Raw genomic sequence first — 16,878 nt, 5'->3', positions numbered from 1 at the left:
TGGTCTAGTTTTTGACCTTTAGTTTCTTTCAAAATAAACCTTAGTGACATTTAAAAATCATTCCAAGATATTTCAGTTTATACCTGTTCTTATGTATGCATTCTACCAAAATACCCTTTCCTTTTTAAATTTACTGAGTGTTTTCTTTGAGCATCACGTCTTGCTCCTGTAAGGAAAGCAACAGGGAACACAGGTTCCTAAAGCAGTTGCCAGTGTGTGTTTGCGGGTCCTACGTTTGAGCAGGGACTCTTGAGTTTCTTTTCTAGCTTACATGGGCCTTGTTTCTTCTGTGGTTGACTCACATCTTTTGAGTTTATGCTGAAAGGGAGAAAGAATGATTCATCATTAGCTTCGGTCCAGAGCCTCATACATTTTCTTCTCTTTACCTAACTAATCATCATCATGACTAATTATGCTACGGAAGTAAACTGGAATTCAGTCCGGGCTGGCTTAATATAGAACCAGGCAGTGTATAAATCAGAGAGGCTGCCATCAAAATGACTTGAGTGGCTGAGCACGGGAGAAGAGGAGCTGTTTCCCCTTCTGCTTTTGTGTGCAGCCCGTGTTGTAAGGCCTCCACTTACTTGGACAGAGTCGGAAACTGAGTTGTATAATCTAATTTTAAGGGAGCTCAACACCAATTAAGTGAACATTACTTGGAACATAAATTTGTGAATAAAATTGCATGTTGGTTTTGTTGAAAAACGACGGTGTGGCAGGTCTTGGGGCCAGGCCAAGGGGAGTACTTGCCTTCCTCCTCCCAGGCGGTTCCACACGGCCATCCTTTGAGAGCCAGGAAGTGCCTCTGGGCGGATCACACCCAGCACTGCGTGGAGCCCAAGTCTGGGGGGGAAGGAGAGATTAGCACCAGGGTTCCCTGAGCCCTTTGCTTCCTGGCGCTGCCTGAACTCACCTGACTTCAGCCACAAACTATCACCCCTCATTAGCTGGTGAGCATGCTGGTTCCAGAAGCTGTATGAGTTGTTCCAATGTCCCCCATGGTAGTAACAAAACAAGGATTAGACCCAAGATTGTTTGAGGCCAAAGCCCCTATTCTTCCCACTCTGCCAAGCTGCTTCCCACATTTTTATATGGAAGGAAGGTAAACGATAAGGAAGGAAGGTTAAGAAAGAAGTTAGCGGTCACTGTTTCCTGTATTGGTGTCACAAAACATTTTTTTGTTCCCAGCTCCATTTATAGAGAAGGTGGTTGTCCCAGGGGCCATTGTTAAGGACAGCTTTATCTAAATTCATAAAATGTCAGGAATCTGTGCTTTTTTGGTATGCCCCTCCCCAATTTTGTCATTTCTGCCACTGTAGTCACTATGGACCATTCTTGCCTCCCTTAACATTCACATCTTCCTGTGATTTATAATATTGAGGCCCGATCTCTATTAATGGGCCTTACCAGTGAGGACAGATGAGCGTATGCCAAGATTGACTAGCAAACTCTGAGTTCTGTTTTTGTTTTTTAAAAAACAATAAATTCACTACCTTCGGTATAAAACCAGAAGAATTCTTCCGTAATTGCTGGCATTTTGGGGATTCCTTCATCCGTTCCACATACCTCATCAGCACGGTCCATACACTTTTTCCTTTCTAAGTGCCTCATTCCACCTTCCGCTTGCACCTGTGGCTAGTGGTCACCGTATTGGACCACACATACCAGACCGTCTGGCTTTGGGCGCCCTAACTTGCTTGATCTGCCCTTCTTTGCTCAGATTTCTCTACTCTGAAAATAAAAGGAAGTGTTGATTGATGTTCCTCCCTCTAAGTGACCATCCTACTGCCTGACATCACCCCACCTCCCAGGGGACTCATACTCACATTCTAGCATCCCTCCAGTCTCCCGCACAGCAGGTGCTCTGCGAAACCATGCTCAAAAATACTAGTGACCTCCTGTCTTTCAGACCTCAAGGTCTTTTCTCAGTGTCCACTCCTCATAGCCTTATGCTGCCCGGAACTCTTTTGTCTGGGGTACGTGCTGGAATGTGTTAGTGGGTTTCCTCCCATGTCTGCCACTGTGCTTTTCAGCCAGGCTTAACTATGATTGCTCTCTAAGGGTCTCTCTCTGCTCTGTCTTATCTGGCAGATACCTCTTCTCTGGGGATGCCACCTAGATCTCTGGGGTCCAGTCCTGACTTTTCTCTGTAATATCAGCCCCCCCATTTTCAGCATCTGTCTGACTCTTTAACCTCTTCCTGAATAACTCCTTTCTTATAATCTTCCCTGGACCTCCAATGGAACATGGCCAAAACAGAACTCATCATCTCTCTCTTCGCCGTCCCTATTTCTCTTAATAATACCACCTCAAGTCAAAGACTTGACCTTTGGCTTCTTCCCTCTCACAGCCTCACTATAACATGCTGCCAGATCCCACTTGACTTCTAGGAGAAGTCCAGACCTTCACTTTCCATCTCTTCATCCTCATCACTACTGTTGACTTCAGCTACTCGATACCGCTTGTCTAATGTTATAACAGCTTCCCAGCAGGTCTTTCCAATCTGTCCTGAGTGTAGCTACCTGATGAATCATTCTGGTACTCCTGACCTTTCTGATGTGTTACCATTGCTCACTGAAAAGTCCCCCATCCTTGGCACCCAAGGTGTCCACCGTCTGTGGTCTGTGGTCTGTGGTCTGTGGTCTGTGGCCATCATCTCTCCCCTCCCTGTGGGGTCTACTCTCCTGGGCTGGACCAGTGGGAGGGTGCTTGCAGGTTCCGTGAGAATTTTGTTTCTTTAAAAAGGCATCTTGAGGGGATGGTATAGCTCAAGTGGTAGAGCACATGCTTAGTATTGATGAGGTCCTGAGTTCAATCCCCAGTACATCCTCTAAAAATAAGTCAATGAATAAACCTAATTACCTTCCCCCACCAAAAAAGAAAAAAAATCTGTTTCAAAGACCTAAACTTAGGAGCTAAAACTGTAGACATCTTAGAGATGGCATCTGTAAGTTACTCCTGCATTAGAAAAAAAATCCCCTAGCCAGTGTCACAGCTAGGGTATAAAAATAATTCTGTAACTGCTCCCCCTTTTCCTTTGCTCATGCTGATTTCTGAACCTGAAAATAACCTGTTCCTGATTTTTCACATCTAAATCCTCTCTGTAATCCAGATTCTTCACTGAGTCATCCTTGATTCCTCCAGCTCCAGTATAGCAGGGATAACTGTATTTATATTACAACTGCTTACTTGCATAACTGTTGCCCTCCAGGCTGGGAGTTTCTTACGGGCAATGTCAGGGTCTTTGTTACAAGGGACAAAAATAAACACCATAATGCTTGACACATGGTAGCTATTCAATAGAATTTGAATGTAAGTGAATGAAAGAAAAAAGATTCAGTCGTTCATTCTTGCCTAACTTTAAATTGCTTAAGAGTAGGATTAGGGTCTGATTCATCTTAACATGCTACTGTAGCTACTAGCATGGTGCTTTGTGCAGGATCGATACTCAGTAGCTATTTTGGTTTTTTTTTTTTTCAGCTTTATTGAGGTATGACTGACACATAAAATTTTAAGACACGTAAAGTGTACATCATTGTGGTGATTTGATAATATACATCATGAAAGGATTCCCCCTGATCTGGTTGGTTAACACATCCATCACCTCACATACTTCTTTTTATGTGTGTGTGAGAACATTTAAGTTCTACTCTCAGCAAGTTTCAATTATGTAATAACTACTTGAATTAGTGGATAGATGAGTAGTTGATTATGAGTTTTCTGAATGCTATATTACTATATTTAATTTAAGTGCTCTTACTACAGCTGAAATAGTTTAAAAACATGTTGCTCTTCAGAAACTAATACAACATTGTAAATCAACTATACTTCAATTAAATTAAAAATATATTGTTCTTTTGTTGTCACTGTTAATTTTTATCAGTGGTTATTTTTGACTTTAAACTTTTTCAGCAGTCTTAATTTTGAATTTAACAAATTATAATCATTGGGGAAGGGTGTATTAATTTCACAAAAGAAGTTAGAAAGAAAAAGTTTCACCTTTTATTGAAGTATAGTGTATTTACAATGTTGTGTTAGTTTCTGGTGTATAGCATAGTGATTCAGTTATATATATATTCTTTTTCAGTATAGGTTATTACAAGATACTGAATATAGTGCCCTGTGTTATACAGTAGGACCTTGTTCTTTATCTATTTTATATATAGTAGTGTGTATATGTTAATCCCAAACTCCTAATTTAACCCTCCCCCACCTCCCTTTCCCCTTTGGTAACCATAAGTTTGTTTTCTATGTCTGTGAGTCTGCTTCTGTTTTGCAAATGAGTTCCTCTGTATAAGTTTTTAGATTCCACATATAAGTGATATATGGCATTTGTCTTTCTCTTTCACTTAGTATGATAATCTCTAGGTCCATCCATGTTGCTGCAAATGGTATTTAGTTCTTTTTTTTATGGCTGGGTCATATTCCATTGGATATATACCACGTCTTCTTTCTCTAATCCTCTGTTGATGGACATTAGGTTGTTTCCATGTTATGGCTCTTGTAAGTAGTGCTGCTATGAACATTGGGGTGCATGTATTTTTTCAAACTAGAGTTTTCACCAGATATATGCCCAGGAGTGGGATTTCTGGATTATATAGTAACTCTAGTTTTAGTTGTTTAAGGAATCTCCATACTGTTTTCCGTAGTAGCTGTACCAAATTACATTCCCACAGAAAGTTCACTTCTTAAGAAAAATGTGAAGAGCTTTTCTATTATTGGCTCCTGGTTCTGGGTGTGGGTAAGGTTCTAGGACTAACAATTACTTCTACAATAGTAGTTGAATATAGTTCTTTCCAGAGTCGTCATGGCTCTGTCCAGAGACATGTAATTTGAATGCTTTCCATGGGAAACAGAGTTGGGCAGCCTTTATTAAAACACTCCGGGGACGGAGGAAGTCCTTAAACTCCAGTTAAGTTGAACTAAGTTCTTCTGCTCCTATCAATACCAGGAGGCTAACATTCTTCTCTTCTCCTTCCCCTTCCTCCTTTTCCTCTTCCTCCTCCTCCTCCTCCTGTTTCTTCTTTTGTGAGGGCTGTCTGCCGGTCTTCTGACAACTATCTCTGACAATAATACTCGATTATGATCAATGAGTTAACAGTATTTGCTTTTGGTCATGTTCATTGACGCAATCCCAAATAATAATGAAATTAAAAGAACTGAGAAATACTGGTGATCCTGTGGGTCTTTTGACCCCTACTGCCTGAAGGTCCATTGTTGTTGTTGTTATTTGGGGTTGTTTGTTTGCTTGTTTTATCTTCATCTCTTTTAAAACCAACCGACAAGAATAACCTTGGTTCAAGTGTTTTGGTGGAAAAGATAACAGATGCCTGTGTGTGCTTCTCTGGTGGCGTCATTTTAATTACCTGTGAGAGGAAGAGCCATGGCCCATATCAAACAAGCGAGCTAGCTAGCTGTGGAGTACCTAGATGCTTGCACCTTGCAATGAATACTTACTTACAGGAGGGTAAGCAGAGTCTGGAAAAGCGGGTCAGAGGATCTAAGAAAAGAAATTTGCTTTTAGGAAATGCTACAAACTTGTTGGAGACAAGAGAATTTTTCCAGTGTATTTAGAAGAAAAATCCAGGGTCTGCTGAAATGTACAAAACAGAAACAGCATACTCCCTCTTTACAAAATATGGGGGCATTGGGAACTGTACCCTCCCCCAGAAGGATTCGGTTCTTTAGAAATGAGCAAAGCATTTGCTGTGACAGGCCATCTGAAACAACTCATTCACCATCCACTGGACATTATGGGAATCCTCAGTCTCAAGAGCGGGAAACTTCCACCCTTTTGAGCCAGTGTCAAGACTTTGGAGCAGTCCTACATATCCGTCAGATATGCTGACGCCTCAGCTTATTTGAAGCAATTAACTTGTTTTGCATTTTTGTCTCCTTCAGAAATGTACACGCCTGAGTATGCTAAATGCCTGTGAGCTCCCCGATCCTCCTGCGACTTTGGAAAGACTCAGAGAAGGAAGGAGCGCGAGTGGCGGACTCTGAGAACAAGCTCCTCCTCCTCGGCCTCGGCCTTCCTGCTCACAGCCCACGATGGAGACGCTCTCCCAAGATTCTTTGCTGGAATGTCAGATCTGTTTCAATTACTACAGCCCCCGGCGAAGGCCCAAGTTGCTGGATTGCAAACACACCTGCTGCTCGGTGTGCCTTCAGCAGATGAGGACGAGCCAGAAGGACGTACGGTGCCCCTGGTGCCGGGGCATCACCAAGCTGCCCCCGGGCTTCTCTGTGTCCCAGCTCCCCGACGACCCCGAGGTCCTTGCGGTCATCGCCATCCCGCACGCCTCCGAGCACACCCCAGTCTTCATCAAACTTCCCAGCAATGGGTGCTACATGCTGCCCCTGCCCATCTCCAAGGAGCGCACGCTGCTGCCCGGAGACATGGGCTGCCGCCTGCTGCCCGGGAGCCAGCAGAAGTCCGTCACCGTGGTGACCATCCCGGCCGAGCAGCAGCCTCTGCAGGGCGGGGCTCCGCCCGAGGCGGTGGAGGAGGAGCCAGACAGGCGGGGCGTGGTGAAAAGCTCCACCTGGTCCGGGGTGTGCACTGTGATCTTGGTGGCCTGCGTCCTGGTCTTCCTGCTCGGCATCGTGCTCCACAACATGTCCTGCATTTCTAAGCGCTTCACTGTGATATCCTGTGGCTGAAGAGGGCTGCAGGGAAGTCTCTCGTGGGTGCCAACTAGGGGTTGAGCAGGTGTTGGTGATGGATCGCGTTGAGAAGATGGGGGGCGACGCTGATCATTGGGTGCCGAGGACTGGCTTCTGGGCTGCCACTTGATTAACCGCAGACAGACACGGAAGGCAGAATGTGAGGTCTCAGCAAGACACCAGGCAGGTCGCTCTGATTATTGGCTTTGAAGACGATTGCATGCATCTTCATAATCATGTATTAAATGGACTGTAATTTATGATTTCTAAATCACGTTATGAGATAGACATATTCTACTTAGACATTAAACTGTGGAAGTGCATACAATGTGATCTTCTCTAAATGTGGTAGATTAAAACAAAGATGCTATGTATCCAAGTAGAATTAAACCTGAGAATCCGTGTAAAAATTCAGCCATGACATGCAGTGCTGATTTCTTTCTTTCTTTTTAAAACATGAAACCCCGTCTTCATTCAGTTGCTAAGGCCTTTTATACTTTCTGAATGGCACCCAAATTAAAATAAGTTAAGCGGACAGTTTTTTGAAGAAAATATCTGAACAAATATTTCCAGTGTGTTGTGTTTTGTCATGTATTTAATTTTCCTTCCCTTGTAATTAGAGCTTGATATGTGTTTATTAAACTGAAAGCCCAGCAGGGGAGCAATAAACTGAGTAATAATGAGGAATGTCTAATCCCACAGGAAACCTACATGCCAATTTTTCTCAAGCCATCTCACAAAATAAGAATTTTAAATGTAAATAATGTGTATTTGTGTGTGTGTGTGTGTGTGTGTGATTTGATTTACCTCAGGTTTGGAATCTTTTCAGAAGAATCGTGGGAGTGAGACTTTGTAGGGCATGAATGAGTCCGGGGTCTGAAACAGTGACCACCTCAGGGGCACTGGGACCCACCCTGTGAAGTGTCACATACACGTCCCTTCCAAACTTGCTCCTCTTCTATGTGGTCAAGTCCTGTATTCTATAAGGCACAAATGGAGAGTAACAGAAGATTCTGTCTTTTCTCTCAATTTTGATGTATTGTAGAAGCCATGAGTGTTGGTAACCAAGGACCAATCTGGACTGGCATTTTAAGACAGTCCATGCTTACTTTTTTGAAGGAGGTTGTTCCATGAGAGTTAAACCATTGAGAATTCCAGTTTCCTCTTGTTGGTACAAGTGAGACTATCTCTTGTAGTTCAAAACACGTTTTTATTGAGAAAAATGACAAGACAAACTAGCAACTCACATTCCGAATTTAAGTGGACCAGTTCATCATAAATTCTCAAATATTCTTAAATGTGTAATGGCCTAGAGATGCTTACAAAGAAAGATCTGCTGGTTTTAAATGATAAATTTCTGTACCTGAATGTGTGTGTGTTCAGCCATAGCTGTGAGTTTTACACTTGTCTGCTAGCTTTCTTTACGGAATTCATGAAGTAAGTGGTATGTGCCAAGGCCCCCTACTCAAATATATGTTTATGTTTCATTGGATCCGTGAAAATAGGGGAAAGAAAAATAAGCAGAGATGGTTCTAAGAATTAAGGTTAGAAATAGCCCTGTAAGACTGAGATAATTTAATTTACTTATATGCTAACTATTTTACCTTCAAGCAGCACAAAATATGCACATAAAGTGATGCAGTTAATGTGAGATAAAACGACAATATAATGAGTAGAATCCCAAGCTAACCCTGATCATTGGCATGAGGATTCGATATAAAAATATGAACTCGGGTTTTTTCAAATCTTTCAAATTCATCATTAGACCTTTAGGAAATGTATTTGAAAGCTCAGACTAGAAATTAGGTTAAAATGCCATTTTATTGTGTAAGCTATTGGGCATTATCCATCAAATAATCTAGGATTTATTTGGTATTAATAATTTAGGTATCATATTAGCTGAATACTATCCTCTATTACGTAACCTAATATACTGTTGGGTTAGTTTCAATTTCTCAAACTCTCCCAGGCTGCCGTGATGCATGTCTGACCTAATTTCTGTTCCTCTTCGAATAAAACACAGAAATGTTACATTAAGAATGCTGCATTTCAGATGGACTCTGCCCTTGCAATATTGTCATGCCATATTCAAATTAATTTTGTGAATGACATTTACATATGTTTATGTCCAGGATGAAATGACCAGCCCTGGAGTGTAGTGTGTGATAGAATTCTGTGTGTTCTGTAGGTCATATATAGACACTAACATATGTGTGTTTCTTAGTGCAAAGCCGTGGAGTACAAATGTCCACGTACCTTTTACTTAAAAACAATCCCGTGCTAGAGCTGCAATTAGGCAGTGCAAAATTAATCAGCTCTGTGATAGATTCTTGGTGTTACAATTTAAGGTACAATAACAAGCAAAATCAGAATTTTTTTGTGTGAGTCTCACTGATGTAAGAACCGTTGTTCAAGTGGGTTCTGCCTGCAGTTATTCGTTTGTGTACCTGCTTGTCAGGGTGTGCATTCCATGCACACGTGCGTGCATGTGTGTGTGATGTCTCAGCCTGCTGGAAAGAATTTTTATAGACAATGATGTTTAATGTTATTTGGCATCCCATTGTTCTGGCCCCTTTGGCATTTACCCATGACACTAACAACTCATCTACCCCACGTGACACAAGTCCAGTGACACAATCGGCCAGAATTCACAGTTGCACATCAGTGAAAAAATCACAACTGAAAGCACAGAAAGTTAGAGCTGAAAACAACCTCTGGTGGCTTCATTTTGTAGGTGAGTCCACTGGGGCCCACAGAGGTGCGAGGCAGTTTGTCATTCTGTGGCAAAAGGAGGACCATAACTTAGCACTGCGGTTTCCTCTTGCTTCTTCCTAGGCCTGTCGACATCTCTGTCAGGCGATGATCTTTTTCAGGGTGGATGAATACCCTTTACTAACTCAACTATCATTTAAGTTTTTTGTTTTTGTAAATTTATATATTCATCTTAGTTAGCATCTACCTCTCTGGGAAATGAAAGGAGGATTAATTTAGGGATGAATATAGACTGTTAAAGAAAATCATATGATTTGACTTTTTAAAATTGCAAAACATTGGTTTCCCACCCCCCTCCCTTTAGATGTAAAGGACGATGAGTGTTGTGTAAATAGTAAACTACAAGAAGCATGATTTTTCAACTTACTAATGATCTTGACATAAGTAAGAGAATGCTGAATTTGCTAAGTAGAGCCAGCTATGCTATCAAAAGTATTGTCTTTGGAAAATTTTTTCATAATGACCTGGGGCATACATTGTGATGAAAAGGCAAATGGTTCTCAGTTCTAGTCTTTATGATCAGGAAGCTATAAAGTATTTTCTTTAGGAATATAATGAAGTTGACTCTTGCACATGACTTGAGAGGAGTTGGTCCCTTGAAGGTTAAACCATGTGCTGCTGCAGCCCTTGGGATCCTCTAGATTGGCGCCGTTCATTGGAACTTTCTGTGATGGTGGAAATGTTCTGTGACGTATGTTGTCCAATACAGTAGCCATATTGGCTAGTGGGCAATTGAAATGGGATTGGTCTGAGTGAGGAACTGGATTTTGTATTTTATTTAATTTAAAGCTGTTTAAATAAATGTCACACGTGGCTAGTGGCTACTGAACTGGATGGTGTACTTTGCAGGCTTGTGTAATAGGTGTTAATGGAGTTCAGAGTAAGATAAAGAAGACAGTTTGTGGTTTAGTAATATGCAGTTGGCTTAAAAAAATTTTTTTTTGTCCTTTCTGTGCTTAAAAAATATATGATCTCAAGTATGACGGTAAAAATGCATTGATTGCCCTTTGGGGTTATTACTTAGATGCTCTGGGCCAAGGAATGATCAATGAAGCTTAAAGAGTGCTTGATAAAGCCCCTTTCCTGGGATCATTAGCTGCATGTGAATCTATTGTCCAAAAATAGTAGTTAGACAGTAGCTGTAAAATGTTTGACTTGCATGACCTGTACTGTGAAATTGTGTTTAGGGTCTTGTGGCCAAAAAGTAAATGTTACAGAAAAAAAAAGCCTAATGAAATTCCTCTTCACTTCTAGCATCTTACCCAAACTTCATCACTGCGTTAGTAAGGTGTGAAATATAAGAGCAAGCATGTTTTGCAGTGTTCATAGGGAATGTTTCTGTTTGTCCTTGAAGTCTGACAGCTTGTCATTGTATTTGGGGGTAGGCATATGTAGGCATCATTTTTCAGATGCCAGACTAATACATAGGTACTATTTTTAGAGTGAGATTTGACATTGTTTTAGTCTTGCTTGGTTTTTTTATTTTAGTTATCACTGAAAGAATTGAATATTTGAAGCCTTGCACAAAGACACTTTTTTACATTAAAAAAACATTGCCCATGGAATTTAAAGACTTGAAGGTTATTAAAGTTACTAAAATTGCTTTTTTAAGCGAGTAAAGGGAAGCAGAAAATTCAATTCGAGGTGTATTTTCATAGAAAGATCAGACTCTTCTTGATAGTACAGTATTTATTCCAGTCTAGATTTTGATTTGAAAACCTATGCTGTGTCTAAATTGGTTAGTCTGCTTTTCATTGTCTGAAAATAACAAACCAAATGCATTTACTTCAATTTGCAGAATTAGGTTGATTTTTAAAAAAAACATCTCGTCAATGGGCATGAGTCTTCTTTTTAGCTTGTACTTAAAAATGATATAAAAATTTTTTTTGCCAAATGATAGTTTTTCTTTAGACTTAAGAGGAAATTAAAGGTCCAATGTTTATTGGTAGAGGAGAGATATGCAAAATGGTCTGAATTTCTATCTCCTCTTAGAAAAATGCTACCAACTAGTCAGCATTTTGTTTTCACATAAGAACTGTCATCAGTCAGTTGATCTGTCACCCTTGACCTAGAAGGAGAAGCATTCCTTACCATTTCCATCATTCTCAGTAAAATGTTACCCATAAAGAATTTCTTACCAAAACAGAAACTCCAAAGAAGAATGAGACAGTCAAGATAATTCAGTAACTGTTTTGAAAGTGGTAGTCTATTTCAAAATCGATGATGATCAGTTGCTGATTTGTTAAACATGAAACACTTCTTTTAAAAGAGTGGAAATTCAAGCCATTGTTTTTGTTGACACAATTCGCTGTATATAGATATATCTATATCCGTATAGATATAGATATATATGTAGATACACACAATTTAGCTATAATTAGAGTTGAAAAATTAAGTAAAAGTGTTAGTCATGTTTTCCAATGTGGGTTATACAACGTTGAATTTAGATGTTAATTTCTTAACAAATGCTACAGGTTGTATCCATTTTGTCAAACCAACCAACTTTGAGAGTGTCTATATAACTTAGCTCTCGAGACTTTTCAAATATGAAGAAGTAGGTTCTACCATATACATTTTGTTGGAAAGCCATTAGTCATTGAAGAACATTAGCAGGTGGGGCATTTAATTTCTGTCTTCCAAATAACTTTTTTTTTGGCTCTGCTCGAGTGGTTGTGGGTAGAGCACCATTATTCTTGAACTCTTCCAATATGGCTCCGATATTTTCTGCACAAGTTTCCTGGCACGATCGGGCCAATGTTTTTCCTTTTTTTTCAGGATTCACTGCCTGGGGTATCCCACTATATATATATATATCTCATTTATGATGTAGTGGTGCTTGAAAACACTCATCTCGTTAGCTGGACTTTATTATTCTGGTCTAAGGTTTTTGATACTATTCATATTATGATCTTTTTAGAGACAATCAGTAATATTTGGGGCAAAGTACTGAGCGGTCTCTTGGAGTCTGCAACAGCATGTATTTTCTTTGTTTTTCTAGGGGGGTGTTCTCTGATAGCTGTCTTGTTATTCTAGACACTGCTCTAAATTCATCACCACAGGATGTAGGGCTAGTAGCCCATGGGAAAATCTGCTGTGATCTCCCTGGGGTGTGTTATTGGATTATTCAAACAAGAGTTTTCCAAAGGGAAGCTCAGATTTTAATTTGACATTTGCTTTTTGAGACTCTAGATGTAGACCATTGGATATGATGGTGGTAGAATAGCACAGGCTATAAGAAGAAGGAAATAGATGAGGCAAATTGCCCTTAAAAGGGAACAAGTTGATGTCTATATCACCTCTATTTAAATAGTAGGAGGACATGATAGCTGGTGTTTTACACTGTGCTTCAGAAAGTTCCTGGTTGGATTTTCCTGGCTGAGAGACAACCCAGCTCTTAGGTAGATTCTGTATGGTAGAGATGGAGACGTGGCCTTGGGTCGATAGCAACAGATAGGCAGATATGCCCAGAGAGTGAGAAAATATTGCATAAAGGGAGGGAAATCCATAATGAGATTATAGCTTCAAAACAAAATATATAGGAGCTGAAGGTCAATCACTGCAGAAACCAGCTGAAGACAGAAACATGGGACAACTGGAAATAACTTAGCCAAGCACAATGTGTCTTTCCAATATGGCTCACCAAATTCAGTTCAGGATGTTTAAGCTGAAGACATATAGGGAATGTGCTCAGCTGATGAGAGGGTCCAGGGAGGCCCCACTGGGGTGTCAGCACACTAGAGAACTTCAGAACCTACTCTAGAGTTGGTTGCTGAGTCATTACAGACAAACTCTAAAGATGTCCTCTTAACCATGAAATGCAATGCCTGTGCCTGGGGATGTATCCTGACTTGAGTAGGTTGATACTATTGGGAAGACTTGTTCAAGAATATTTTGGTTCTATCCTGCTTGTGCTCATTTATTATAATTTTTTATTCCACCACTTGTTCCTGTTTGCCTCTTTTGACAGTTGCAGGTGGGGAGGTTGGTTTCAGTTTGCGGCGGTTGCAAACTCCCAACGTAAGCAGCTGCAGCACAGGGTCCCTGCCGTTCTGATGGCTCCACTGGTGGGTTCCCTGGCCCTCTTGATAACTAATACTCCAGTCAAATGGCTAGATTAATGCTGCTCAGAGGCTGTTAACTCAAGTCCTTGACATGTTTCATTTACAATTATGTGGGTTATTTATTTCTGAAGCTTTTCTTTTAAAGGGCCAAATAGCCCTACAGATAAATGAGCTGCCGGGCTGTGTAGTAAATATTGTTCAAACGTTGCCAAATATTGACTTCGTAAGGGGGATATCAAGCTGCTGTTTATAAATCTGAATGTCTTAAAAGCATTCTTGCTTGCTCTCTGTTGTAGATGGTGTCTTAGCAAGTCCTGAGTTTTCCAATGAACCCAATTTTAATATATGGTATTTTTGTATGCCAAACTGGTGTCTCGTCCTTTGTATATGTGGTAATGTTGATTTTATGACTACTGTTAAACACATTTGCTATGATTAAAATTCATAAAATGATTTCAAATAGACTCATGCGTTGGCTTTCTTCCCCTCCCTGCCCCCACCAGTGAAGAGAAAAAAACTGGCTGGAATTTTCATCACCAGAGACTCTAAGAATTTTAATAGACTTGGGTAATAAAGCAACAAGGAACTTCTGAGCCAAGGATTTTTAGTGGAGGTGACCTTCAAGTGGCTCCTCTAAGAAGCCAAAGAACGCATTTGTAATGAGTAAGCCCAAGCATGCTTTTGCAGTTTGGGTTTTTGTGGCTTCTGGTGGTCCTACCGTTATCCTCCCCCATTTAGAAATGATGCTGTGGGTGTCAACCCCCAGGTTAACTATCTCTACGCACCTTGTGCAGAATGATTTCATGCAGGTCCCTGTGTAAGTGAGAAGTTCCACGACCTGGCCTCTTGGCTCTGTGTCTGGAAAGGTATCCTTCAACACACATTTTCATTAGTGGCACAGAGGGCATTTGGGGAGCCTTTTTTGATAAAAACATCCCATCTTTCAATGACTCTGAATCACATCAACAAATTTCAATTCAGCTGAGCAAGTGGCCTAATCCTAATTAAGGGGTTATCAATGATCAGATACGCATGGATACCAGTGTTAGCGTGCCCTGGCTCTCCCTGGGAAATTAAAAAACAACCCCTGTGGTTGTAAACCTGAGAGGTTACTGTGATTCAGTATGCATTTCTTGTACCGGAAAAGCAAGCTTTTTATTAGGGGGTCCAGATTTTTGGAAGTATGAAATGTATTTAGCATGTTTTAGGATTTCTGGTGTGTATTTCCCTGCTCTCAAAGAGAGAGAGAGAGAGAGAGAGAGAGAGAGAGAGAGTGTGTGTGTGTGTGTGTGTGTGTGTGTGTGTTAGGGAGCCAGGTGGGAATTCTCTTATTAGAGCTGCTTGCTCTTGCTCAAGCTTTTCTATCAGCTAGAGAGAGATTTGACTCAAAGAAGGTGTGTTTGTTTGTGTGTTTGTTTGTTTTTAAATGGTCTCTCCTCCAGGAGGCCAGCCAGGGCAAAGGAGAAGGGATCCTGGGAGAGCCTTCCATGGGCATCTTGCCTGGGGTAACACACATTGGCAACCTCCTCAGATGACACTCTGTTTGGATGGCCAGTTGTCTGCCAGTGAGTGTTGGGCTAGAAGGAGAGGGTGAGCCTGTGTCACAGCTAAGATCTTCGCCATTCCGGCCCCGCCCTGCAAAGGAGGACTGAGTGTGAGCAGTTGAAGGTCCCAGGGCGATAGTGGGGGGTGCGGAGGGAGTAAGTGGAGCCAGGCCTGGTGTCCACTGCGTGCCACCCTCACCCGCAGTCCTTACACACATATGCCCTCCGAGTACGCAGATGAATTTCCTGAAATGAAACCTGTCTATCTGCCAATGCGTTGTTTTTCTTAATGCTTTTGTTTCCAGCGGTCATTCTTGGAAGAGGAACCGGCGTCCAGTGTCCACAACACAGCACTGGGCCTGGGCAGACAGCAGTCGGGGGGAGGAGGAACGGATCCTAGAATTAGCCTGACCCTCTGCTTTTCTTTTTATAGGCTTGAAAACTTTTGCACAATTTTACTTGACCCAGAAAACGATACTGTTGTAATTGGATTCAGTCCCTCTCATTCCCCAAACCTGCTGCTGCCTACATTTCCCCATCTCTCTTCTCATGATTATACTTGATATATGATAGTCTTTACTATTATTATTTGCAAGAGTAAGTAGATATTTAGATGTGTGTGTGTGTGTACACATACATGTGAATATTTCATAGATTCTTAGTATAGATTTTTTTTAAGGTTGAAAGAATGAGAAAGATCAGAGTAAAGTATTCAGATTTGGCTACAAAGATAAAATCATGAAAGAAATTAGGGAGAAGGAGGCTCCCCTTCAACCCCTCATTCCTTCACTCAGAGTTCCTGCTGACTGATCGCCATGCACCAGGGCTGCTGAGACAAACACGATGGAAACAGGCCCTGTCCTTGTAGGGAAGATGGGCATTAATAAATAAACAATGCTCACATCCAGTGCACGTGCTGTCTGAATGCATGTAACAGGGACGTGGGTGGGCTGACCTGGCGGTGCGGGGTAGGGGATGTAGTGAGAAAAGGTTTTCTGGAGGAAGTGTTTTCTAGGCTAAGATCTGACGGATATATTGGGGTCAGTGAGGACCATTTGGGGAAACACTTTCAAGAAGGGACAATAAGAGACAAAGGAGGTATGAGGATGGAGACAGAGCTGGCTTTTCTTGTCCGGCCCCCTGCCGTCCCACCACGGTTGTTGATATTTCCATGTGACTCCCTAGGCCCCAAGAATGTCCACAAAGGAGCATCTGACAGAAGCACAGCTATGGGTCTGTTTCCCTGGTAGGTGTTTTCATCAGCTGGCACCGTGTGCCGAGCAGGCTCCACGGTCACCTCCTTGTGCTCACATAGCACGCGCTCATGTTCCCCTGCCCATGCCACGAGCAGAGGAAGAGGCCCTGGGATCCTGTGTCTCCAAACATGGGCTATTTGTTTCTGAATCAAATGGATTCAGAGTCTGATGTTGCTGACAACCTCTGTCTAAGGTTAGGGTTGAGAAAAGCATTTCTCCAGCTATATTTTGAGAGATTAATAGGTGGTTATATGAAAAATGTTTTGTGATTGAATAAACTGAGAAAATGCTGAATTAAACAGGTCTTTTTTTTTTTAAATTGTAGAACTTTTCAGAGCATTTAGCCTGTGTGTTAGTTCTCTAGAGAAACAGAATCTGTGTGTGTGTGTATTCTCTTTTTTTCTCTCTTTCTCTTTCTTTCTCTTTCAGTTTATATATACAACTATGCATGTCCCTTTCCCCAACTTATCTGAGTAAAGAATTCATTATTTGCCGAGCATCTATTAACATCTGGTAGAACACCATCTGCGGAATATTGACCTTGAAAATGATTCACAATTTTGACTTACCCCACATTAA

General features: G+C 41.3%; 1 protein-coding gene across 8 annotated transcripts in view; it reads left to right on the top strand.

The window, feature by feature from the left end:
• Positions 1-13,959, top strand: part of RNF152 (ring finger protein 152) — a 72,662-nt gene extending 58,703 nt beyond the window's left edge. For all 8 annotated transcript variants that reach the window (XM_032470512.1, XM_032470509.1, XM_032470508.1 and 5 more), the window contains one exon: positions 5,902-13,959. In XM_032470512.1, the coding sequence (XP_032326403.1) occupies positions 6,052-6,663 (612 nt within the window). In that variant the 5' untranslated portion in view covers positions 5,902-6,051 and the 3' untranslated portion in view covers positions 6,664-13,959. The remainder of the gene's footprint in view (positions 1-5,901) is intronic.
• The last annotated feature ends 2,919 nt before the right edge of the window (positions 13,960-16,878 follow it).

This window comes from Camelus ferus, chromosome 30, assembly GCF_009834535.1.
Source record: "Camelus ferus isolate YT-003-E chromosome 30, BCGSAC_Cfer_1.0, whole genome shotgun sequence".
Lineage (NCBI taxonomy): Eukaryota > Metazoa > Chordata > Mammalia > Artiodactyla > Camelidae > Camelus > Camelus ferus.
This window is presented reverse-complemented; position numbering and strand designations above follow the sequence as displayed.